The 27,905-nt window shown below is 34.9% G+C and overlaps 1 protein-coding gene across 1 annotated transcript in view; it reads left to right on the top strand.

The window, feature by feature from the left end:
* The window catches only part of Arp2 (Actin-related protein 2), a 119,422-nt gene extending 91,745 nt beyond the window's left edge, over positions 1-27,677 (top strand). The window contains exon 8 of the mRNA XM_090399715.1: positions 26,175-27,677. Coding sequence (XP_090255841.1) covers positions 26,175-26,345 — 171 coding nt within the window. The 3' untranslated portion in view covers positions 26,346-27,677. The remainder of the gene's footprint in view (positions 1-26,174) is intronic.
* Positions 27,678-27,905: the final 228 nt, after the last annotated feature.

Genomic DNA, 27,905 nt, shown 5'->3' with positions numbered 1-27,905 from the left:
TATGAGCAGCACATGGCACGTAAAAATTTCAAGGATTTTTGTTCAAAAGCAAATTTTGGAGCCCATATTTTTTCCCTTTCATATTTGCACCATTGTCATACCCTTGACCTTGCATGTCTTCAATGGAAATGTTCCATTTTTCCAGTTGTTCCGCTATTGTTGCACATAAACCACGTCCTGTGGAATCTGATATATCTGCAAAACCTAAAAAGTTTTCCCTGATCTTGACAATTCCATTGTCACAGGAAACAAAGTGAATAATAATGGTCATTTGTTCTGTTTTACTTGCATCAGGTGTGCAGTATAAAATTATGAATAATATTTAGATTTTCGAATTGATAATAAAATTGTATCCCTGATTGCGTTACTTAAAGTTTCCAATATTTCATTTTGACTGTCTTCACTCAATTAGTGTACGCTGTTATTTCGTTGTAGGGCCCTTTTCAACATGATTTTCCGTAACGGGATCAAACTTCGCAAACAGTTCGACTAATTTTAAAAAATTGCCATTAATCCTTTTATATAATTTATCAGATCTGTGAAAAACTAAATTTTGGCTACCAAGGAATTTTATAATTTCATTCAAGCATTCTAAAACACTCATCCAATATTTCTTTTCCATTTCATATATGCTTTGAGTCTGGCAATCAATAGCATTTTTGTTTTTTAAATTTTTATCAAGTTCCTTCCATTTTAAGAAATGTTTCATGTGAGTTAAACTAGTCTCATGTCTATGCAAAGTTGGACTTACATTTCTCCAGTCGTTATAACCTTCTACAAGACTACTTGATTCAGTAGGTGCGAAATGTTTGCAACAAAAGCAAAAAAACAGATTTTTAAAGTTTTGGAATAAATGAGCCATGTTCTTGGCACATGCTCCCTGTTTTCCATTTTTCTATTATAATACATGTCGCCAAATTTACGACTATATGTATCTCTGGGATATATTATATTTTTCTTTTGAACAGGCCCCATTTCAATTAAACCAACTTATAATTTTTCATCAATATTTTCCCATTCACCTGGATCTTTTAAATTTACAGAGACTAACGTGTTAATTTTGTGGCCAACTACAACTAAATTTTCTCTTAACTGTTTTTCACTTAAATCATGCGTCTTGTTATCTTGTTCAATAGTTGCAATAGTACTTTCATGCAAACTGGATGATGTGTGTGGTTCGTCAACTCTGATTTCTGATGTATCGAGTTGGTTACAATCTGCATCAGAATATTTTAATAAATTTATTAAGAGCCCCAGTTTGTTTCTTAATATCTGCTTCTTTCGCAGCATGACGCTTACGATTTTGTGCACTGGATAACTTTTGTTTAATTTTTGATTTCATTTCTATTTTATGCCCACAAGAAATTGTTACACAACACAACACAGAGACGAAATAATAGTCCGCACTGCACTACTGTCAGTAGCCTGAGATGCGTATCATATGACTGGTTAACTAGCAACAAATGTTTTGTACGAAAATTCGTTTCTGTGCATAAAAACCATTCACCGTTTCACTTTAGATAGACTGCAGTAGACACAACATTCTGCAGACATTCTCGCTGCAAAATTGTAAACAGCCAGCTGATCAAAGAGGCGGCAATATACAATTTTTTTTTAATTTTTATTCGGTGTATGCAGCCTTATTTATTTTAATATTGATCATTCTAAGAATTTTTTGTTTTTATTATAAAAATTTTGTTTCTTAAAAATGAACTTATGAACCGTGCCCCCTTCGTAACGGTGCCTGCATGCTCTGCATGCCCGCTTCCTCTGGCCCTGGTGATTGGTGTTAGAGCTCGTGGCACCCATCTCTAAAATTGAAAATTGAACAATGTGATAATTTGAGGAATCTTCAGGTAAAATTTTGCATGCACAAGAAGAGGCCAAGAAAATTGTGAAAGAGAAACTTGGGGACTAACAAGCAGAGTTTGTGCCAAATAGGATTGTGAAATGCTTTAAGACAGGGTAGTTGAAAAATTATGGAAATATAACATGGATCTGTTTTTAAGTTTTGTTGATCTGGAAAAGGCATATAAGCAGTGGTAAGCTATAAGGGGCTCATGGGAGCCCTTCGTTAAATTTTTCTCAAATTTGTGAGCCCCTTGTTCTTCTTGTTTATTTTTTTATTTTTTCAAAAAAAAATTTTCATTTTAAACATATTAAGCGACAAATTTATACGGTAACCTAACAAAAATTAGTCTATTCGGCAGCGTATAGATTATTTGGAATTATTGTTTCAACTCCTCTATAACGAATGAGCCCAAGTTTGAAAATAAAATAACCGCATGTGCTATCTTTATCCTTGTCCCTTCTGGTAGCCAATCGTATGGTAAAATCAGTAGCCAATCAAATGTTTTATAAAAGATTTCATTCTTATTATATTTTGATAGTAAAAACAATGTTTTTCTTATGTAAGATAAATTAACACAGTTGATTGTGCAAATATTTCATGTTTAGATCATGAAATATTTGTTAAAAAATGATAGCCGTTAGAGGTTGATTGTCCTCTCAAGCTTTTTGATTGGAATTTGTACACAAGCTGTATTAATAAAAATTTTTGTGTGAAATACGTTTTTTTTTTTTTCTCGACAATGCGAGCCCTTTGTTAAAATTTCCATAGCTCACTGCTGCATATAAGGTGCCAAGCAGTGTTTTCTCTAAGTCCCTTTCTGACTCGTGAGTGCACATGAGTCAGAAAGGGACCACATATGCTTAGTAACTGGACTAACAAAATTTTTGCCTTCAGAATTTTTAATTTACAATCAATTTTTGAGCATGCTATAAAAACAAATTACATGATAAGTGCCACTTATTTAGTAATTTCTCTTCTGTCCCCACTCCATTCCAATATTACTCTAACCCATTCCAAATTAATATATTCTAATTAGTTACTTTTAGCCTGCAGTGTCAGCCAACTGGTATTAATATCAGCAAGTTGCAGAGCCATATTTGTTTAGAGTGTCTACTGTCTAGACCAGCGTTCTTCAACCTTTTTTTACACCTGCGGACCGGGGGAAATAGGAGAAATATTTCGTGGACTGGCTGACGGCTAAAACAGAAACATAAACCGATGTAGATAGTATTTTATTTATTAAATCCAATGTTATAAAATTACAATTTTTAGCTAGTGCAACATCTGTTGCTACTTAGAGGTTAGAAAATTTGATATACATGACTTGAGCGTTGTTTCTGAGAGACAAAGAAATTTTTGGCGGACCGCCAGGAAATTTCAGTGGCCCACAGGTTGAAGAACAAGGGTCTAGACAATACAGTCACTTGAACTCGTGCAAACATGTTGGATTTTTTGTAGCTATACAGATTTAAGCAAATTAATTTAGTGCTTGAAATTTCCAGGTTATAGCTAGATGAAAAAAGGGGAGCAACATGTGAGCACATATTGTAAACCTTCACATACTGAATCTGTGACTGGAAACTTGCACACAAAATGTTTTTCATGTGCACATGGGGAAGCAAAAATTAGAGGGAATATTGGAGCCAACATAAAAGCATGCACATCAAATTGCTATAATTATTTTGTTAAATGATGCATTATACTGTGCATATATATAGATTCTAAATGTAAGTTATAATTTAGCACTTTAAATTGAAGGGTTTACAGGAAAATAGTTTTATATAAATTAGATTTAAAGCAAGGGTAGTATGCTCTCCTACTGTTATTCATCATCCATGTAGATCACATTGAGAATGAAAATAGCATCATAATCATCAAATTCCTGACATGTACCTTCAAGGGGTTTACAGGATATGATAGTACTACATGAAAAACCTACATCATTACTAACTTCCTATCTATGATTTTCCTCCAAATCAGTCTGTTACTTGTCAAGACTCCAACATTATCAGATCTTATATTTCTATCGTCTAAGGCACTTTGTATAGTATCAATACACCTATATCTTAGTCTTCCTCTGGGTCATTTTCCTGCCAACCTGGCAGAGAACACTTGTTTTGCTAATCTTTCCTCGCCCATTCCATTTAAGTGACCATACCACCTGAGATTAGCTCTGCTAATGCATTCCTGGATGTTGACAATGTGCAGTTCTTTCCTAATTTTTAATATGATATTGCCATTGATGCCATCTGTTCACAGCTCTAATATTTCTCAGGACTCTCATATCTGTTGTCTCTAGTCTTTGGTCAAGTGTTTTACTTGTGACCCAGCTCTCAGATCCATAAGTTAAAACTGGTTTGAACACTGTCTTGTATACAGCTAATTTAGTATTCCAACTAATTTCTCTCTTATTAAATATGAATTTATTCAATTGACTTCCTACCGTACCAGCTTTGTTTATTCTGTTGTCTATTTCCACATTTAAATTACCATCTTCACTAAAAATCATGCCTAAGTAGCTGAAATGTTTTACTTGTTCCACAGATTCCCAATTCAAAACACAGTTTACATTTTCAATGATTCTACCTATTTTCATTGTCTTTGTCTTTTTATTGCTGACCTTCATACCATATCTATTACAACAGTTATTCAATTTAGTCAGGGAATCTTGCAGGCTTGTAGCAGATTTATTTAGAAGTATAACATCATCCGCATAAAGCAAAGAGCTGACATTAACATCTCCAATTCTGATATCATGTTTAATACCACTTTCCTTCAAAATGTGATCCATATAGATAATGAATAACAGAGGGGATAATGTACATCTTCTTGTCTCACACCAAATTTAACATTAAACCATCTTCCTGTACTTCCTTCGATTCTAACTGCTGACTTGCAGCTCAAATAAAGACTAAGTATTGCTTGATATAATGCCCCATTGACACCATATAACTGTAGCGTATTGAATAGCTTCTGTCTTGACACCTTGTCATATGCCTTTTCCAGGTCGACAAAACTTAAATACAGATCTTTGTTATATTCCCATGCTTTCTCAACTATTTGTCAGAAAGTGAAGATCCGATCCTGACAGCCTCTATTTGGCCAGAATCCAGCTTGTTCTTCACCAAGCATTTCTTCCACAATTCTTCTCAACCATTTCTCAAGTATACTGGCATCAATCTTGCCACGAACACTCAGTAGGGAAATACCTCTGTAATTCTCACATTCAGTTTTGGTTCCCTTTTTATATATGGGTACTATCAGTGCTCTACTCCAATCATCAGGAATTCGTCCCTCTGTCAAGGCCTTCTGAACTATGCAGTGCAGCCACTGTAAGACTTTTATACCACCATACTTCAGCATCTCTGATCAAATATCATCTTCCACATTTTAAGCCTTTGGTGGATTTTTCTACTTCAAGTATGGATATGTATTCCTGACTGCATGCCTGTTGAGTGTTTTTTACCACTGTGCTATCACTGCTTGTTTCATTCAGCAATTTTTCGAAGTAATTACTCCCTACTTCAAGGATATGTTTTTCTCCCATTTCCATATCACCTTTATCCTCTCTAACTTCTTTTACAGCACTCTTTCCTCCATAAGCTTCTTCAATAACCTCCAGAATATCTTACCACCTTCTTGATATTTATTTTCCATGTTCTTCCCAAAGTCCTCCTATGACTTTTGTTTAGCTAGTTTTATACAGTGTTTAGCTTTCTTTCATTTGTCTCTGTATTCTCTAAGAGCACAAGCTGACCTGTTTGCCAGAAACTTTTGATATGCCTCTCTGGCTGAAAAATCAGTTTTCTTTAGGGCTTGCCACTGAATCTCCTAGGTTTGATTCCTGTTTTCAAACTCTCATTTTTCCTTGAATAATGTTTGTGTATTTTAGTCTACAGCTCACACCTGAGAGCTGCTGAACTTTTATTTGCTTTAAAAATTTCTCACATGTCATTCTTTTCAATATGAAATTCAATTTTATCCTGCTCAAGACTAAATAGTGATCACTTCCAATTTCAAATCCTCTGTACACTCTGGTGTCTTGCACCAAGGAGAAAACATCACTATCAACAATAACATAGTCAATGAGACCTCTCTTATTCCTTGCCTCTTCTCTCCATGTGAAGTTGTGCACATTTTTATGTTGGAACATGGTGTAGTAATAACTAGTCCATGTCCTGAGCAGAAATCCAACAGGTATTTGCCATTATTATTAGCTTTGCTCTTTTCTCCAATTTTCCCAAAATATTTTTGTATGTTTGACAATCATTTCCTACACTGCTATTTAGATCCCCAACAAGCACCAACTTTTCCTTTTGCTTTGTGTCAGTTGCTTTCTCTAAAGCCTCAAAAAATTTCTCCACTTGTACCTTAGTAGAACCTTCTGTGGGACCATAGGCACAAATAAGTCTCATTATCCATACCATTAGTTTAGCCTCGTATTTTGTGTTGAATACTGTGGCTACTCCTTCTTTTCGTTGATTGTCATTGCCTGAATATAACATTTTGTATTTATTGCTCAGAATGATCTCACCAGTTTTTGTCTTCTTTTTTTTTTTTTTTTCGGTCACCCCTATTATGTCGATCTGGTACTTATTTAATTCCTCAGCTAGTTCCATTTCTTTGCCATTCAGGCTTCTTATGTTGATAGTACCGATCTTTAACTCTGGTGATATTGAGTAGGGGTATGCTTTCAGATTTGTTCCAGTAGCTGACTTTTCGCTGTTCGTCCTGGTTGGGGGGCCTTGTTTAACTGGGCGATGCCCCAGCCAGCATGAAAGTTTGTAATGTTGTACCATCATTTTGTATATTGGTTTAAGCCAATAAGAATACAATTTGGTGAGCTAAATCCCAAATTGGCAGCCCATCCTCTTTCATTCAGTATCCTGGTAAATAGCCAACAGGGTGCACCATGAGAAGGTGAGCATTGGACATTAGGTGAAAAGCCCTGGTCAGTTGTCTGCATTCCTTTAAAGGCTATGTTGAGGTCTCCTCTCAGTTATACAGCTTTGACCCTTAATGTAAATAGCATTACACTTAATATCAAAATTTTAGATGTTAAACTGGGCACTTTATATAGATAATGTTATTCTCTTAAATATATTAAATGTCTTCTGGACTGTAACTAACTTGAATAACTGCTATAACAAGTTGAGTTTTAAAATCAACTCTATTTTCATTTGAGAACATATAGAATACATATTTCAGATATTTTGGGCAGTGAAGGAAAAGAAGAAAGCGTAGGTAAATAAGTCAGCTTGTGCTCTTAGAGAATACAGAGACAAATGTAAGATTTTGTTTTGCTAAACAAAAGTCATGGGAAGACTTTGGTAAGAACATAGAAAATAAATATCAAGAAGGTGGCAAGATATTTTGGAGGTTGTTGAAGAAGCTCAGAAATGGAGGAGAGAGTGTTGTAAAGGGAATGAGAGATGATAAAGGTGACTTGAAAACTGGAGAAAATGATATCCTTGATGTATGGAGTAATTACTTGCAAGAATTGCTAAATGAAACAATCAGTGACAGCACAGTGGTAAAAAACATTGACCAGGCATGCAGTCAGGAATATTTCCTACATGAAGTAGAAAAAGCCATCAAAAGCTGAAATATGGAGGCAGCATCAGTAGATGATATTCGACCAGAAATGCTCAAGCTAGAAAAGTCTTATAGATGCTGCAATGCATAGTTCAGAAGGCCTGGGCAGAGGGACGAATTCTTGATGATTGGACTAGAGCTCTCATAGTACCCATATATAAAAAGGGAAATAAAACTGAATGTGAGAATGACAGAGATATTTCTCTACTGAGTGTTCCTGGTAAGATTTATGCAAGTATACTTGAGAAACAGTTGAGAAAGATTGTGGAAGAAAAGCTTGGTGAAGAACAAGCTGTATTCAGGCCAAATAGAGACTGTTAGGATCAGATCTTCAACTATTGTCTCATTTATGACAAATAGTTGAGAAATCATGAAAATATAGCAAAGATCTGTATTTAAGTTTAGTAGATCTGCAAAAGGCATATGACAAGGTGCCAAGAGAGAAGTTATTCAGTACTCTACAGTTATATGGTGTGAATGGGACATTATATCCGGCAATACTTAGTCTTTATTTGAGTTGTAAGTCAGCAGTTAGAATTGAAGAAAGTACAGGAAGATGGTTTAATGTTAAATCTGGTGTCAGACAAGGATGTACATTATCTGTGGATCACCTTACGAAGGAAAGTGGTATTAAACCTGATATGAAAATTGGAGATGTTAATTCAGCTCCTTGCTTTATGCGGATGATGTTATACTTCTAAATAAATCCACTACAAGTCTGCAAGATTCCCTGACTAAATTGATTAACTGTTGTAATAGATATTGTATGAAGGTCAGCAATAACAAGATAAAGACAATGAAAATAAGTAGAAGCATTGAAAATATCAACTGCATTGTGAATGGAGAACCTATAGAACAAATAAAACATTCAGCTACTTAGGCACAATTTTAAGTGAAGATTGCAAATTAAATATGGAAATAGACAACAGAATTATATATTATTTCATATGGAATAAGAAAGAAATTAATCAAAATCAAATTAGCTGTATACAAGATAGTGTTCAAGCCAATTTTAACTTATGGATCCAAGAGGTGGGTCAGAAGTAAAACACTTGACTAAAGACTGGAGACCGCAGATACGAGAGTCCTGAGAAAGATTAGGGGCATGAACAGATGGCATCAATGCCAACGTCATATTAAAAACTGGGATATTTGGAATGAACTTGACATTGTTAACATCCAGGAATGTGTTATCAGAGCTAATCTTATGTGGTATGGTCACTTAAATAGAATAGGTGAGGAAAGATTAACAAAACAACTGTTCTCTGTCAGGTTGGTAGGAAAAATACCCAGAGGAAGACCAAGATATAGGTGGATTGATGTGCTAAAAAGTGCCTTAGAAGATAGAAATATAAGATCTGATAATGTTGGAGTCTTGACAGGTAACAGACTGATTTGGAGGAAAATTATAGATAGAAAGTTAGTAATGATGTAAATTTTTCATGTGGTACTATCTTATCCTTTTCATCCCTTGAGGGTACATGGCAGGAATTTGATGATGATATTTTAGGCACAATATTTATTATATATAATATATATATAAAATAGTAATTTATTATGCATAATTTATTATCTTCACTAAAGTGAACGTAATAAATTAAATATAGAAATAGATAACAGGATATGCAAGTTGGTATGGTAATGATTCAGTTGAATAAAATTATAAAGAGTAAGAGAGAAATTACTTAATCTCTCTATATTATACTTGACAAGAAATTATATATATTTTTAATCTTATTTTATCTACCTGTGAGCAAACCCTTTGCATGTGAATATGTTGTTGTGAAGATAGACTTCATGTATGGGCAATTTTTTTTCACATCAAGTCGTATCCTTTGTATCTCACTTAAAGGATCCCACTTTTTCAACACACACACCAACTCACGCATGCATGCTTCCTTTTAGGACTATACATAGTGTATAATGCTATGCACTATGAGAAGAGTTAATATCCACACTGATTTCAACCTTTATTGAGGTCTTATCAGAATGCAACACAAAATCATCTGTGATTTTATGTTGCATTCTTGCTTATCTCTGTTAGCAAGAATGCAAAATAGAATCACGGATGATCAATCAATCAAAGTGATGAACATCTTAACCCTTTCTGTACAATGACTGTAATGTTGGCATTATATAAAACCTTCATATTGTCTGCAGTCTAATTTTGGAGTCATGCTAAAGTTTCTTAAGGGGGGTCTTAAGGGTCAAAGCTGTATAACTGAGAGGAGACCTCCACATAGCCTTTAAAGGAATGCGGAGAACCGACCAGAGCTTCTGACCTAATGTCCAATCCTCACCTTCTCATGGTGTACCCTGTTAGTTATCTACCTGGATAGTTGAACGATCAAGGATGGGCTGACAATTTTGGATTTAGACACACACACACACTACTCATGCATGCATGCATGCTTCCTTTTAGGACCTGTATAATGCTATGCACTATTAGAAGAGTTACTATCCAAAACTGATTTCAACCTTTATTGAGGTCTTATCAGAATGTAACACAAAATTATCTGTGATTTTGTTTTGCATTCTGATAAAATTACACTGCAGACAATATGAAGGTTTTTTCAGAATTAAAAATTTGGCAAACCAAATTGTATTCTTATCGGCTTAAACCAAAATGCAAAATGATGGTACAACATGACAGAATTTCATGTCATCTGGGGCATCGCCCAGGTTAAACAAGGCCCCCGTTGTTTTTGCCAGGGAACCAGGGCAAACAGCGAAAAGTTAGCTACTGGAACAAATCTGAAAACACACCCCAACTCAACATCACTAGAGTTAAAGATCGGTACTATCAACATAAGAAGCCTGAATGGCAAAGATATGAAGCTAGCTAAGGAATTAGATAAGTACCAGATTGACATAATAGGAGTGACTGAAACAAAAAAAAAAGACAAAGACTGGTGACATATTTCTGAGCAATAAATACAAAATGTTATATTCAGGCAATAACAATCAAGGAAAAGAAAAAGTAGACATTGTATTCAACACAAAATACGAAGCTAATCTTCTTGAATGGCAGGCAGTCTCAAGTAGAGTGATGTGGGCAAATATGAGAATGGGGAACTGGACAATGAGACTTATTTATGCCTATGGTCCCACAGAAGGTTCTACTAAGGTACAAGTGGAGGAATTTATTGAGGCTTTAGAGAAAGCAACTGACATAAAGAAAAAGAAAAAGTTGGTCCTTGTTGGGGATCTAAATAGTAGTGTAGGAAATGATTGTGAGACATACAAAAATATTTTGGGAAAATTTGGAGAAAAGAGCAAAGCTAATAATAATGGCAAACTGTTGGATTTCTGCTCAGGACATGGACTGGTTATTACTAACACCATGTTCAAACATAAAAATGGGCACAAATTCACATGGAGAGAAAAGGCAAGGAATAAGAAAAGTCTCATTGACTATGTTATTGTTGATAGTGATGTTTTCAACCTGGTGCAGGACACCGAGTGTACAGAGGATTTGAAATTGGAAGTGATCACTATTTAGTCTTGAACAGGATAAAATTGAATTTCATATTGAAAAGAATAACATGTTAGAAATTTTAAAGCAAATAAAAGTTGAACAGCTTTCAGATGTAAAATGTAGACTAAAATACATAAACATTGAAGAAAAAATGAGAGAGTTTGAGAATAGGAAGAAAACCTTGGAGATTGAGTGACAAGCCTTGAAGAAAACCCTGATTGATTCAGCCAGAGATTCATGTGGTGAGGTTGTCTGTTGGTCTGCTAGATGGAGAAGCATAATTTATCACTCCAGAAAACTTGTGTTTAATTCTCCAGTCTTGTGGCAGTGAGCTTTACACCACTCTATCCGACACTTGCCATTGCCTTTGTGTGACACTGTGTAGCCATGGAAACTCATGTTCTTCAGTTTCCAGCACACAATTATGATGCTAACATTGTTTATAGAAACATTTTGGAACTTGGTAGTGAATGTTTCTAAGGATAAGTAATATTTTGGTCCCATGCAAAACTGCACTTGGCGGTATCGCCCTGTGATTTTGTGTGGCCTACCAAATCATGATTCTGCTCTTAGGTATTTCCACTTAATAATAACACCACTTACAGTTGATCAATGCAGTAGGGCAGAAATTTCCTGAATTGAGTTGTTGCAAAGTTTAAAATGGATAGTAGGCTTTGAGGACCAGTTTAGGTTTTCTTTTTAAAATAATGGGTTGGCTTAGATCTTGGTTTATAAATGGTAGTGTACATCGTTGCACATAATTTATATTGAATTTACGACCACAAATTTCAATGAAATGGATACGAATGAGTTTTATTTGGATTGGATTTTGTTGTTTTTTCTCATGATTTGGATTTGTGTGAGTTTCTTTTCTTTTCTTTCTTTTAAGGTTACATGGTGATCAGCATTCATATTTGTAAATTTAGGGATACAAAAACACACGTGTTGAACAGATTATTTTATTAATTACTAATAAAATAAAACTTGACATTTCGACCCCTGTATCGAGGTCATCATCGGAAGAATACAAGTGTATAAGGAACCAAGCTACATGCTCATGCCCTGTATACCGGTAAACTAAATCTACGTAGTTAATAAATCCTTTTCCCTAGCCTGACCTCTAGTGATAAAAAAAAATATAAAAAATAAATAAAATAAAATAAATTATAATTAAAAATAATATATATAAAAAAAAAAAATATATATATATATATATATAAAAATTAAATAAATACAACTAAAATAAACTGCTCAAGTCCTCACGTATTAATATTCTTCTGGATAGTTCTGATTGTTATAATATGATTTCTTTCAGTTGCTGTTGAATGGGATTTTTCTATGCTAGTTTAGGTTGTTATATAGGTTGTAGATGGGTCCTCCACATTCTTGAAATGGTTAGGCCATCATTTTTGTTGAGATTTGGGTTGTATTTGAGCATTTCACATGACTCTTTAAATTTTCTCTCAAACCAGGTTTTGGTCCGGTGTAGGGACTTGGTATTTTTCCAATCAATCCTGTGGTATGTTTGGAGTGCATTGTCAGAAAGGCCGGTTTTACCAAAATGGAGGTATTTAATGTGTCATTTGTGTTCGTCTTGTCTGATTGGGATAGTTTGCCCTGTTTGCCCTCTCTGTATGGTATGTTACATGTGCATTGTATTTTGTATCCCCCTGGGTGTGCTAGGTGTGGAAGAGGATCTTTAGAAGAACTGAGTAGGTGTCTTAACTTATTTGGGGGTTTAAAGGTGGTTTTAATGTTGTATTTGTGAAGTGTTCTGTCTATTTTTTCAGAAATGCCTCTAACATAAGGAATGGCAATAGCATTCTTGAAATCTTTAAGGGCGCTTATGACACCTAGTTTTTGTGTTGGGTGGTGGCAAGAATTTTTGTGTATGTATTGGCCTGTGTGTGTAGTTTTGCGGTAAACTGAGAAGGAGAGACAGCCAGAGGGAAGACGTGTGACAAGGAAAGGAAGAGAGTTGTTTTTTCCCATTTCAATGGTGAATTGGATACGTTTGTGTTGTTTGTTTAGGTGGCTAAGGAATGTATTAGAGCTTCATGGCCGTGGGGCCAAATGGCGAAAATATCGTCGATGTATCTGAGCCAAATTTTGGGCTTTAGACATGCTGTCTCTAGAGCATGTTGCTCAAAGTCTTCCATATAAAAGTTAGCTATTGGGGGAGAAAGTGGTGAGCCCATGGCTGTACCTTCTTTTTGAAGGTAAAAATTGTTTTGCCACACGAAATATCCGGAGCAGAGTACATGGACAAAGAGGGCTGTGATGTCATGTGGAAATATGTTCTGTAGGAGCAAGATCGTGTCATTGATTGGAACATTGGTGAAAAGGGAAGTTATGTCAAAGCTGACTAATAAATCTTGGTCGTTGAGTGTAATGTTTTTAATTTTATTAATGAAATGTATATTTTTTATGTAGGAAGGGGACTGACTTACCAATTCCTTGAGTGTGGCAGCTAATTTTTTGGCCAAGTGATAATTTGGGCTGTCAATTCCTTCAACAATCGGACGAAGCGGTGTGCCTGGTTTGTGTATTTTTGGCAGGCCATAAATTCTGGGCGCACGGGCATACTGAGGTATTAATTTTTTTGTTGTTTCTTCGAGCCATGTGTGGACGGATTTGATTAATTCAGTTATTTTCTTTTTGTTACGTTTTGTGGGTTGTAGGTATCGTTGTGGGTATCGGACCACAACACCTACCGTTTGGTAGGTGTTGTGGTCCGATATTAAATGGTTCATTTTTTCAATGTATGTTGTACGGTCTAAAAGGACAGTGGCATTGTCCCTTTATCTGCTTTCGTGATTATAATGTCTTGGTTATTTTTTAAGGATTTAAAGGCTAGATTTTCGGTTTTGTTTAAGTTGGTGCTTAGTTTTTTGTTTGAATTTAGTATACACGATGTTTCCATTCGTATTTTATCAGCCAAAATGGTGGGGAGGGATCTTAAACCTCTCTCGATATGATACATGATATCAAGTTTGTTTTAATTAAGAAGAAAAGCTAAACAGCAATTTTTTCCTGCGAAGTTGATAAATTAAGGGGATAAAAATCCCTTATTGTTTTTTAGCCAGTAAGCGAAACTCTAAGATCGAGAACTACGATCTAAGCATTTCATGCCGATGAACTGTCAGCGAATCCAAGTGTAAGTGACCACTTGGTAGTGCCACATTAAGAAGGGGATTTTTATCCCCTTAATTTATCAACTTCGCCAGAAAAAATAGCTGTTTGGCTTTTCTTCTTAATTATAATATGTTATAATACAATATAGTGGCACATCTTTCTCGCATTCGTATAGCGAAGGTATGCAAGTTTTTTTCACTTAAAACTTTGATATCTTCTAGGTCTAGCTACTCACTGATGAGACCTCAAAAAAGGTTGCAACTGGTCTGGGTAGTGACCTCTCCTCATAATGTAAAGCAGTATTACATCTCCTAGGAGATGTGTGTTTTTACATTATGAGAAAATACCAAGAATAGTGAGGGAGCGTTCTCCACTTTTGCATCGAGTTGCCATGGTGTGGCACTACCAAGTGGTCACGTACGCTTGGATTCGCTGACAGTTCATCGGCATGAAACGCTTAGATTGTAGTTCTCGATCTTAGAATTTCGCTTACTGGCTGAAAAACAATAAGGGATTTTTATCCCCTTAATTTATCAAGTTTGTTTATTGACCTCAGAGCAATGCCGTAGTTCAAACCTTTCTTTAGCAGCGAGAGTTCTCCTTGGGTGAGATTGTGGTTTGATTGGTTGATAACCAAGCAGTGATCCGATGGTGGTTGGTTGCTCCTAACGTTGTTTGTGGGCGATTGGCTGCTCCTTATGATATCGGTTTGTGATTGGCTGTTCCTTTCGTAATGGCATCTTGATGGTCTTGTGGTTTTCTGTTGTTGGGGTGTATATTTGTACGCTCCAGAAGATGACCTTGACATAAAGGTCAAAACGTCGAATTGTAGATTTTAGTTATAATAAACTAAAGTTTTTATTCAAACACGGTAGGTGTCTCCATAATTTTCAAAAATGCATTCGGATCACCGTGCAAGCCTAAAAGAAAGGATTCATTACTAATTTTTCTTTGTTTTTCAGTAATGAGTGCTTGGCCGAGTCATCAGTGATCCTGTCTAGAATCTCCCAAATTTCTGGAATAACGTAGTCGGATAACTCAAATTTAAGTTGTAGAACTTTGGCTTGGGCGGATGCTAGATTTTTACTTGCCACGTGGATTTGTTCTCGTAACAAGGTTTTTTCCAACTGGGCATAAATACGGAGCGCTTTGGCTGATTTAAACTTCTTCTTTAGTTTAATGCAGTTGGGTATTACGTTGCTGTCTCTACATCGTTTCCAAAAGGCTAGTTGATTCGTTAACAAGTAAACACGTATCTTTAGCTTACCATAGAGGCTACACTGCTTGTGGGTCACATCTCCGTGGATTATGATGATTCTTTCTTTTAATGTTACACGGTGATCAGCACTCATATTTGTAAATTTAGGGTCAAAAAAACACACGTGTTGAACAGATTATTTTATTAATTACTAATAAAATAAAACGACGTTTCGACCCCTGTATCGAGGTCATCATCTGAAGAATACAAGTGTATAAGGAACCAAACTCCATGCTCATGCCCCGTATACCGGTAAACTAAATCTACGTAGTTAATAAATCCTTTTATTAACTACGTAGTATAAACAAATAAAAAAATAATAATAATAATGAAAAATAATATATAAAAAAAAAATTTTTTTTAAATATATATAAGAAAAATTAAATAAATACAACTACAATAAACTGCTAAAGTCCTCATTTATTAATATTCTTCTGGATAGTTCTGATTGTTATAATATAATATGTTGTACGGTCCTTTTAGACTGTACTACATACATTGAAAAAATGAACCATTTAATATTGGACCACAACACCTACCAAATGATAAACTACAACCCCACAAAACATAACCAAAAGAAAACAACTGAATTAATCAAATCTGTCCACACATGGCTCGAAGAAACAACAAAAAAATTAATACCTCAGTATGACCGTGCGCCCAGAATTTATGGCCTGCCAAAAATACACAAACCAGGCACACCGCTTCGTCCGATTGTTGAAGGAATTGACAGCCCAAATTATCACTTGGCCAAAAAATTAGCTGCCACACTCAAGGAATTGGTAGGTCAGTCCCCTTCCTACATAAAAAATACTCATTTCATTAATAAAATTAAAAACATTACACTCAACGACCAAGATGTATTAGTCAGCTTTGACATAACTTCCCTTTTCACCAATGTTCCAATCAATGACACGATCTTGCTCCTACAGAACATATTTCCACATGACATCACAGCCCTCTTTGTCCATGTACTCTGCTCTGGATATTTCGTGTGGCAAAACAATTTTTACCTTCAAAAAGAAGGTACAGCCATGGGCTCACCACTTTCTCCCCCAATAGCTAACTTTTATATGGAAGACTTTGAGCAACATGCTCTAGAGACAGCATGTCTAAAGCCCAAAATTTGGCTCGATACATCGACGATATTTTCGTCATTTGGCCCCACGGCCGTGAAGCTCTAAATACATTCCTTAGCCACCTAAACAAACAACACAAACGTATCCAATTCACCATTGAAATGGGAAAAAACAACTCTCTTCCTTTCCTAGACACACTTGTCACACATCTTCCCTCTGGCTGTCTCTCCTTCTCAGTTTACCAGAAAACTACACACACACAGGCCAATACATACACAAAAATTCTTGCCACCACCCAACACAAAAACTAGGTATCATAAGCGCCCTAAACACAGAGCCCTAACTATTTGTTCTAATGAACAGGCTCTAAACCAGGAATACAAGATCATCAACCAAACATTTATCAAAAACGGATACAGTAAAAAAACTATTCACAAGATCCTCCATTAAGATACCAGTAAGAACAAAAAAGATTTCAAGAATGCTGTTGCCATTCCTTATGTTAGAGGCATTTCTGAAAAAATAGACCGAACACTTTGCAAATACAACATTAAAACCACCTTTAAACCCCCAAATAAGTAAGACACCTACTAAGTTCTAAAGATCCTCTTCCACACCTGGCACACCCAGATGTATACAAAATACGATGCACATGTAACATACCATACATAGGGGAAACAGGGCGAACTATCCCAATCAGACAAGACGAACACAAACGACACATTAAATACCTCCATTTTGGTAAAACCGGCCTTTCTGACCACGCACTCCAAACATACCACAGAATTGATTGGAAAAATACCAAGTCCCTACACTGCACCAAAACCTGGTTTGAGAGAAAATTTAACGAGTCATGTGAAATGCTCAAACACAACCCAAATCTCAACAAAAATGATGGCCTAACCATTTCAAGAATGTGGAGGACCCATCTACAACCTGTATAACAGCCATAGAAAAATCCCACTACAAGAAGACAACCTGGTGAAGTGTTTGTAACATTCAACAGCAACTGAAAGAAATCATATTATAACAATCAGAACTATCCAGAAGAATATTAATACATGAGGACTTTAGCAGTTTATTTTAGTTGTATTTATTTAATTTTTATATATATATATATATATATATATTTTTTTTTTAATATATATTATTTTTTATTATTATTATTTAATTAATTAATTTTATTTTATTTTATTTTTTATCACTAGAGGTCAGGCTAGGGAAAAGGATTTATTAACTACGTAGATTTAGTTTACCGGTATACAGGGCATGAGCATGTAGCTTGGTTCCTTATACACTTTTATTCTTCCGATGATGACCTCGATACAAGGGTCGAAACGTCAAGTTTTATTTTATTAGTAATTAATAAAATAATCTGTTCAACTTGTGTGTTTTTGTGTTCCTAAATTTACAAATATGCGTTCTTTTCTTTTCATTTTTTATACAAAAAATTGAGGGGATTTTTTTTTATTATTAAGTATGTAAGAATTACAATGGTTTCTTTTGGGAAGTATTTAAGGAAGAGGACATGTGGTATGTATGGGTGAAAGACACAGAAAAAGCACTCACTCTTCAGTTCATTACATGCCCTCAGTAGTTCTCCCTACATACCACTATACTGGATTTCCTCTACATATGATCTGACATAGAAAATGGCATCTGTGTGATTCATTAGTTGATCAGGATGCCTCCTGATGCTTTATCATCAGGTTCAGTAGTGTAAAGTATTTAGTAGATACCTATGGAACGTCTTTATTGTTGTACTTTCAAACATGGGAAGGGTACACATGTTTGCCATACTGTTTGAGACTGTCACCCACACCAACCCAAACGCGTGCCTTGCTCTGGAAACCAGAAATGGTATCAGCTATTTCACATCTTCGATAATAATCATCACAATAAAAGTCCACAACCACCTAACATCTACTGCTATCTAAGAGTCTGTTACCTATTTGAAGATATTCAAAAAGGAAATAGAAGATTGAATGCAGTACATTAATTGTTAGTGTCACCAGAGTCCAGTTTGTGAATAGAGACCAGAGCACAGAATGGTGGTGTTGGATAATGGTTGTTAGTTTAATGTAGTAAAGTTTAAGGCTGTTCACTTGGGGATGAAAAGATTACAACTGTGTACCACAGGAAACTGATGAAGATAGGGATTTGGAGGTGAAAGTGAACATGGAATTAAAGTTCAGAGTGCATATTGCAAAAGTGACCAAATTAGCTCATCATATTACTTGATTGTTGAAGGACACATAAGCAGAGATAAAGAAGTTATTATCATCTCTCTTTGATACAGTACTTATGGACTACTGTGCACAGTTCTGGTCACCTGGATTCCTTGAGGAGGTAGTAGAAATAATCCAGAAGTAGGTGTCCAGTATAAGGACAGGTCTATGGAATGCTCTTTCTGATAAGAGGTTAATAGGATTAATGTAGAAGAAATTTTTTGGTATGCAACAAGAAAGGAGAAAACAAGGGATCACCTCTGGAAATTGTTAGGACTCTTCTTGGTAAGGTGTGATGACATGAATTTTTTGCTTGGAGAATGGTAAATGATTGGATTGAGTTGCAGTAGTCACAAGTACTTCGCCAGCGAATTATTGTAAGGAAAGATATATGCATGTTGTGTGATTGAGTGAACCCCTTTGTGATGAATTTTGTATTTCATATTCATGGAGATGCCCAAGTAGTAATGCATCTTAGAAATTATGGAAACAACTACCGTGCTAGAGTAAAACTTCAGTTTAATATTAACCAGAATAATCGCTCAAAGTTTCAACCTTCATATTAAGGTCATCATCTGGAATATACACATATATACAGAGAAACGAGCTGTACTGGTAAAGTTACTGGTCCACCATTAAAACCAATTGGTTTGACCTTTAGTGAAAAAGAAAAAAAAAATACTACATCAAAACTCTAGAGTCCTATTATTATCTATTAAGTTACAAAATTAAATTAATCTAATGAGCAAGCAACATGTTCACACACAAAAAAAAGTTACTCATATAAGTATGCATATATATTTAAACAAATCAGTATGGATGGTGGCCAATGAAAGCTGAAAAATTGCTTAGTCCTAAAGTCAGGGTTTGCTAAAAAAAAAAATAAGCTTTTTTTTTTTTTTTCACTAGGAGCCAGGCCAACAGTTTTAATGGTTGACCAGTAGCTTTAGCACACCATGTAAATTGTAATTCAGCTTGTTTTTCTGTATATTTGTGTATGCTCCATATGTTGATGCAAGGGTCGAAACATCGAGTGATTATTTTGCTTAATATTAAACTGAAGTTTTACTCTGACACGGTAGTTGTTTCCATAATTTCCAAGATGTATTCTGATCACTGTGTAAGCATGATGGAAAGGATTCCCAAGTAGTAATAATAATCACATTATCTGTATTTTATTTGTACCTTTTTTTTTTTTTGCATTTGAGAACAACAACAACATGATTTAAAATCTACTGATGGGTTAAAGTAAAAAAATTCTGGGTGGAAACAACACTGCATTTTCAATAGAACCTATAGAACAAGTAAACAGTTCAGCCCATTTCAGCACAATTTTGTGGAGATTATAAATTACATATGGAAATAAATAACAGAATAAATAAAGCTCTTTTTACAGAGAACCAGTTCAATCAATTTCTATGGAATAAGAGATAAATCAGCCAAAAATCCAAACTTTTATATACAAAATACTGCTAATCAAACTGGTTTTAACTTATGGATCTGGGAGTTGAGTTAGAAATAAAATATTTGATCAAAAATTAGAGACCATAGACATGAGAGTTCTGAGAAAGAAGAATGAACAGAAGGGATCAATGGCAAAATCTATTAAAAATGAATGTTTTTAGTAAGAAACTTGATCTTGTTAGCATTCAAGTATATGGGAGCAGAATTAATCTAAGGTAGTATGGTCCCTTAAACAGAATTGGTGAGGTTAACAAAATAGGCCTTTGCTGCTGGGATGGCAGGAAAAGGAATACAGTCTAACAATGTAGTATAAAAGTGGAAGAAAATAATAATATAAGAGGGTGGTCTGAGAGGTTCTTGACCATAGATGGCAACACTATCGGCAAGACTTTTTTTTTTCTAAGTTGGTACATCTGTCATAAGCAACCATGTGAAATTGCAAGTCATTCATCAAGTAATTTCTTTTATACAGCTGTTTGAAGCAAAAGTGTTGTGTGTAGCCCTTGAAATAAAATTGAGTATCGTGCAGTTATAAAATTCTTTGTAAAAGAAGGTTTAGCGGCAAAAGAAATTCATTCGAAATTCATAAAAGTTTATGGGCTGCCAAGTTTAAACGTAGCCGTGAAAATGAAAGCCTTGAAGAAATTTACCAACCTTGAAAATGATCCATGTGAAGGACGTCCAAAAAGTGTAACAACACCAGAAATCATTGATCAAGTGTGTGAAATTGCTGAGACTATAGGCATTTCAAACGAACGTGTAGAATATATTTTGCATGAAGAATTGCAAATGAAAAAGCTTTGATGGGTGAGATGGGTGCCGTGCTTGCTCACAGCAGATCAAAAACACACCCACATGAAAATTTGAACAGTGCTTGGAATTAAGGGATCTGCATTATGAATTGTTGGAACATCCACCCTATTCCCCAGATTTGGCTCCTTCTGACTTCTCTCTCTTCCCAAAACTAAAACTCTTCCTCGCTGGTCAGCATTTTTCTTTGCATCAAGAGGTGATTGCAGTTGTAGAGGGGTATTTTGCAGATCTTACTGAGAACTGCCACTACAGGGTAATGGCCCTGGAGCATTGCTGGAATGAATGTATTAGTCTTAAGGGAAATTGTGTTAAAAAATAAAAATAAATTTGAAATTATACATTCGTTTTTTCATTGTTAGGCTGAGAACTTTTCAGACCACCCTTATATGAGTATCCCCGTGGAGTCAAAATATTCATCATGAGAGACTCACACTAACCATTATTCACACGGTACCTATCATACCTCTCCTTAAACTTATTCACTGTTGGGTCAATCACAACTACTTGTGAATGACAATCAGTGCCACTCATTCACCACTCTCCAAGCAAAGGATCGTGTCCACACACACCCTTACTAATCGCGCTGTGATACAGCTTCCAGGATTGACCCTTGTCTTTTCCATATTCATGTATTGAAAATTTTCTTTTCTGTATACCTTATAAAATTCCTTTAGTAACTTATAAGTTTCTAATCATGTCCCCTCTCTACCTGTTAACTAAACAGGTAGAGAAGGGACATTAAGTTTGGCAAAACAGCTCAGAATATCCTCTGAAGTTCAAACCTCTGTCCACCTTAACACTAATCTATATACCATCCTTCACTGGAATGAGGACGATATGATATCAAAGCTTCTTCAGCATCCAAAAAAAAAAAAAAAAAAAAACAGGCATCCTCTTTTGTTCAAGATGCTATCCTACACCTAACCACCTCTTAACTTTATGCAAATCCCAAATCTGCCCAACCTTAGAATACTACTCACATATTTCAGGTGGTGCACCTAAAACTTCACAAAAAATTCTTAATATTGTCCAGAAGAGAGCAATTTGCCTCATTGAAGATTCCACTCTTACAGATTCACTTCAACCTCTACTTCACTGACATGTTTTGGCACTGTCTGTTTTACAAGTATTTCAATGGTTATTGGTTCACTGAACTGAACATCCCTCCACTTTTGCACCTGTTAACACAAGAGCAGCAGCAGCAGGAACTGCCCAGTACCCCTTCACTGTGCAACTGTAAAGTAAACACACTGAACATGCTTCTCCTCTTTTTTATTCCATCTACCTCCATCCTCTGGAACAGCCTCCTGTAAAAAGTATTCCCAAACTACTACAACTTTAACTTGCAACTTTTCAAAAAAAAAAAAAAAAAAAAAAAAAAAAATGTCAGTAAACTTCCATCTGTTCTCACTTGCATCCCACACATACACGTCACTTGTGCGTATAGGTTATAATAAATTTAGTTTAATCCTTTATCCAATGTAAGCAAACAAAATTTGTGTCGGAAAATATCTTTAGGACTGAGATAAGGTGTTGCAACAGCAGGCAACTCTGAGCAAAGGTGGACCAAGCTCTCATCACTCCTTGTCTCAGTATCTCCCATAATGCGAAGCACATCTCCTTGCAGACATGTATACTGCTATGCATTAAGGGAAGGGCCACTACCCAGACCGGTTTCGACCTTTATTGAGGTCTCGTCAGTGGGAGGCAGACCTAAACGTGGAGATACTAAGGCAGAAGCAATAGGAGAGGTCATATTTACCTATAAGTTGCCAACAGGTGTACCACCTTATTACTGAATTACTCTGGATTTAGAGAAAGACGTTGGAAGTTTGTTTTGCACTTGGTTAAACTATAATAAATTTAGTTTAATCCTTTATCCAAGTGTAAGCAAATAAAGTTTGCGCATGAAAATATCTTCAGGACTTAGGTAAGGTGGTGCAACTCCGAGCAAAGGTGGACCAAGCTCTCATCACTCCAGTTTTTTTGACCTCTTGTGTATGTGATGCACGCACACACACAAACTATCACTTCCAAATCCCTGGCCATATCAGTTTTCTGTAATCCAATACCATTAATATGGGTATGTTTTCATCCCACACTGCCAATTTATTGAAATCATCCTGCAGGATATCTATATCGCCTTTATCAATTATTGCCCTTTCCAGTTTTGCATCATCAGAAAACAACCGAATATCCTATCCCCCCCCTAAATATTTCCCTATATCATTAATATTGAAGATCTATATATAAGGACATTTTGAAAATATATAAGGAATTGACAGTATTGTTTGTTTAGCATATTCTTCTTATTATTATTATGGGCTACTCCATGGAGTCCTTAGACTCACTGAGGGAGGCTCTGAACATCATGCCAAGCACTATTTGACATTTGTGCAGTATCTATTATACTTTGCTTTGAACTCATTTACAGTCATGGCACCCACAACAAACTCTGGCAACCTATTCCACTCATTCACCACTCTCCAAACAAAAAATCTAGTTCTAACACTCTTGCTCAGTTTTCAAGGATGGCCCTAGTTTTCTCACCACCAAACCTGTTGTGAAAAATTTCCTCTGTATTAATCTTGTAAAAAACTCTTCGTAATTTGTATGTATCAATCATATCGCACCTTTTCTGCATGTCAACCAATTTCTGTAACTCACAAATCTTCAAACTATTCTTGTAAGATTCATTCCATCGAACTGCTGCCATCTTAGTCACTTGCCTCTGGGTCCTCTCTACCTCTTGAACATTGCCATGATACCCAGGCAACCAGATCTGCGTGCAGTAGTCAAGATGGAGTCTTATCAAAGTTCAATAAAGAGGTATAATAACCTGCTTGTCTCTGCTAATCAAAGTATTCTTCAGTAATCACGTAATTCGATATGCCCTCTAAACTTCCAACTCCCTATTTGCTACTGAGGCACGACCTACCGTTCCATGTCCCCCCCCCCACACACACACGTTCCATATAGTATCCCATTTCTGTCTATCCATTCCTGTATTTTGCTCCTGACCAACTTCTCCAGTACCTTGACAACAACTTCTGATATGCTGATCAGTCACTAATTTGCTACATTGGTCTTGGAGTCCTTTATGCAATGGAACTATTTTCGCTCTTTCTCACCCCATTGGGACTAACCCCAAGCTGAACACCTTAAACAATGTGGTCAAAGGCAATGACATTCCTAGCACCTTAACGTAAAACTCGAGCTGGTATACCATCTAATCCCATCACTGTATTCTCATCAAGGTTCTGTAATATGCTATGCACCTCCATTTTATTTACCTTAGTTTCCATATAAGTCTTTGTCTCTCTTATTACTGCAATATCTCCTCCTGGATGATGCAAAGTGTGCACTTTGTAGTTCTACTATTTCAACTGATTCAGTTATATCTCTGCCATAAACATTTTTCCTTTTACTTGCAACATATCAAAAGAACTGTTTGGGGTTGTCTTTGGCCTGCTCTGCTAATTTCCTTTCATACTCTGCTTTTACCTTTCTTACCACACTGGTTACCCTTCTGGCTTGTGCCTTTGTACTGCTCATGTGCTTGCTTGTCCCCCCCCCCCCATATTTAAATGTTCCCCTTTTTTAAATTCGTCTCATCAAGGAGTGTAAATTTTGTTTTTGTTCGACATGTAGCACACACTTTTTCTTATTTGTTTTGTCCTAGGTCAGGTCGAACCTCTCATTGATAGTAATTTGCTATTTGTTATTTTTACTGCTCTCAGGTTGTCAAAAATTTGTTTTATGCTTATGTAGCACTTATTAAAATCGGTTGTGAAATGCCATAGGATAATGATGTAAAGTTTGCAGCTGTTTTATGAATTAGCATTTGAAGATCATTGTCTACGTTACAGTTTGATATAGAGCATAGTTCAATAGTCTTTTACCTACCAAAGAGAAATCATTCAAGTTTGATGGCTAGTTAGTTAGTAACTAACCAACCCTCAAAAAAGTTAGTAACTTAGCAGTGTCAGGGTTTTTAGCTAAATATATAAATATCTCTGTTGAAATATTACTAAACTAAAATAATGAAATAAATTACACTGATTTATTTCATTTGGTACATTTTAGCATTATTGAATTTTTGGTTAGTAGCTTAGAAGTATATTGGTAGATAGTAATATTAAAATTCGGCCTTCCCTTTAAGACTTCTAGAATGTGCTATTGATATGAACAATATTGTATGTGGAAATATTCATATCAGTATCATTCACTTGCACTTCATTTAAAATTATCTTGTTTATAATGTTTCATGTCTAAAAAGAATGACAGTGTCTGCCACATTTAATAATATCAATTTTTTGTGCTTATCAGTTTGGAAATTCTGTTAATCTGGTTTGTAAGTTTTATTTTCAGTTATAGCTATTTTTGTAGATTCTATTTTCTTTAGCTCTGAAAATTTGTATATCAAAAATAAATTTATAATTGCTGTTTAGGTGCTTCTTAAGTGGTGCTTTAATTAACAATTGAGTTTTCTAGTAATTGTGGCTCTACAAATTATTATTGCATGTAGATTTAGCATTGCCCTGGTTAAATGCAATCAAACTAGAACAGTTTAATGATTCTAGTTTAAGTTGCATGGGCAGTTTTCAAAAAACAAAATAATAATAATAATAAAATAAGCACAGCATAAATGAATTATTTGGCGTAGCAGCAAGCAAACATCTGTCATAAAATTTGACAAACTTTCAAAATCATTATTTGTATAATATAGTGTACATATATTCTCTATACTACTAACTCTGTAGATCATCTACTAACTGGTGAAATCAGAGCTTGCAGGCTTGGACATGTGAAAAGAATGGGTAAGGAAGAATAACTAAACAAGCTTTCGAGATGAGGCATGATGGAAAACAACAAGGAAGATTTAAATGAGATGAGAATCCTGGATTGGATTGAAAGAAATCTCAACTAAAGAACCTTAGAGGTTCAGTAAGCTAGAAGTATTACATACTACAGTATAATCAGTTCTTGCTGTAACATACTTTTAAGTACAAAAAAAATAGCTTATTATAGTAGATGTTCTTTAAAACAGATTTGCTTTCAGTGAGGCTTTGGCTGAGTTTTAGGAATAGTTTATTATACAGTGAGTATTGACTGCACCAAACAAAAAAAAAACATTACATCCTGATTTTGCTATGCAAATTTATTCCTGTATGATGTAGATAGATTTTCACTGTGAAGATTTCATTCTTCTATATTTCATTGTGCACAAATTAACAATCATTAATACTTTTATTTCTTTATTTTATTCTAGAAATTCAAAATAAGAATTGAAGATCCACCAAGGCGGAAAGATATGGTGTTTATTGGTGGTGCAGTACTTGGAGAAGTAATGAAAGATAGAGACACTTTTTGGATGTCAAGGGAAGAATATCAAGAGAAAGGACTCAAAGTTTTAGAAAAATTGGGAATGAAAGCCAGTTAGTTACTGTTAATTAACTCTGGGGCCAAATGACATCTTTGCTAAACTTCACTAAATCAGTAGACTTAAGCTGTAGAACAGATTTCCTTCTTTTTATATTTATACAGCTTTGATTTTTGTTCCCTTCAACAGCCCTTTAGAACTTCCAAATTTTGCAGTGACAGACTGAAAACCCTATACTTTTAGACTTGACAGGAGGGAATTTGACATAAGAATTTACATTTTTGCACAAATGATATTGTGCAAAATTTTATGCAATACACAAAAACTGTAGTGTATTGGACATAAGGCTTTATATTTATTATATCTGTTATATTACAATTTTTGTGTAGTGTATAAAATTTCTAAGTAATGTGAAAATAGCTGAAAATTTTGTGTAGTCAGGTGAAACTGCTATGTACAGATCATCAGAATAACTGCATAGTAATTAATATTAACATATTTGTTATGTGAAGTATGTCAAAATATCATTCCATTTTTATTTCTGTGAATCTTTTACAGATTAAATCTGTCACATGTGCTTAACATATGAAGTCTGTAAGTAGTGTGATAAAATCAGTTCCTTGTTTTATTATGAAATTAAAGAAAAATAAAAACTTTTGTAAGTAATCCTCATGTAAATTTCAAATAGTTGAATACATTTTGATATTCTAAAATAAGTAATAAGATTTTAAAATATTGTATTATATCTAGTTTGACTAGTTTTAAAGCACTGGTAAGGAAATTATCTTGAGGTAGAAAACCCTTCGTTGTATAACTTTGTTAGATTGCTTTTTATATCCCAAAATCTTTTTTTCCCATTAAGTTGAAATGAAATAAATAGCATGAAGAGTTCAGAAATTTCAGAGAGAAAAAAAAAAGCGGTGATTAAAATATATTTCATATTGTTGAAGATATATGAAACAAGTTCTGTTGAGTATCTTTCATTTCAAATCATTCGCTTTAAATAGTGACATTGTACATCGGTGCCACTATTTCAAGTTACGACATGTTGTAATCAGCCACACCTATCCATTTGGGTGTTCTACATTCTGATTGCAATAACTCACATATTTTTGCTCATTGCATTGCTTTTTTTTATGCCTGTGTTCCTAATATGAAAATATTTGCAGGAAATAGCTTTTACTTAATGATTGAATAATCTTGTAACAAAATTTAGCCATCCAGCTAAACTTGCCAGTTGCTTTGCTTCATTGTATTGATACAAGATTGTTGCATAGAAATACATTTTAAGTATTTCTATGAATTGATCATGAAGTCAGTTGAAACTGTTTCATAGTTAAAATATGTTCTTTGTATGAATGCTGATAATTAAAATTAGTTTCTTTTTCAGAACATTGATTTTTATTTTATTCTTCTGTGATTCTACACTGAAAAATATTTGTATGTTTTCCACCTAATGATGTACACAACCAGTAGTGACACCAGGAAGACTAAAGGGAATGTTTCTCTATAAATGGAATATACAGACATATTTTAATATTAATATCAAGACTAGTATTTGATTAACATTTGAATATCAGTTTAATTATTAATCATTTCCAGTGACCAATACTTAGTGGA

This window comes from Typopeltis vanoorti, chromosome 10 (assembly GCF_054136105.1).
Source record: "Typopeltis vanoorti isolate ZY-2024b chromosome 10, IOZ_Tvanoo_1.0, whole genome shotgun sequence".
NCBI lineage: Eukaryota > Metazoa > Arthropoda > Arachnida > Uropygi > Thelyphonidae > Typopeltis > Typopeltis vanoorti.
Note: the sequence above shows the minus strand (reverse complement) of the source record. Positions and strands in the feature narration are given on the sequence as shown.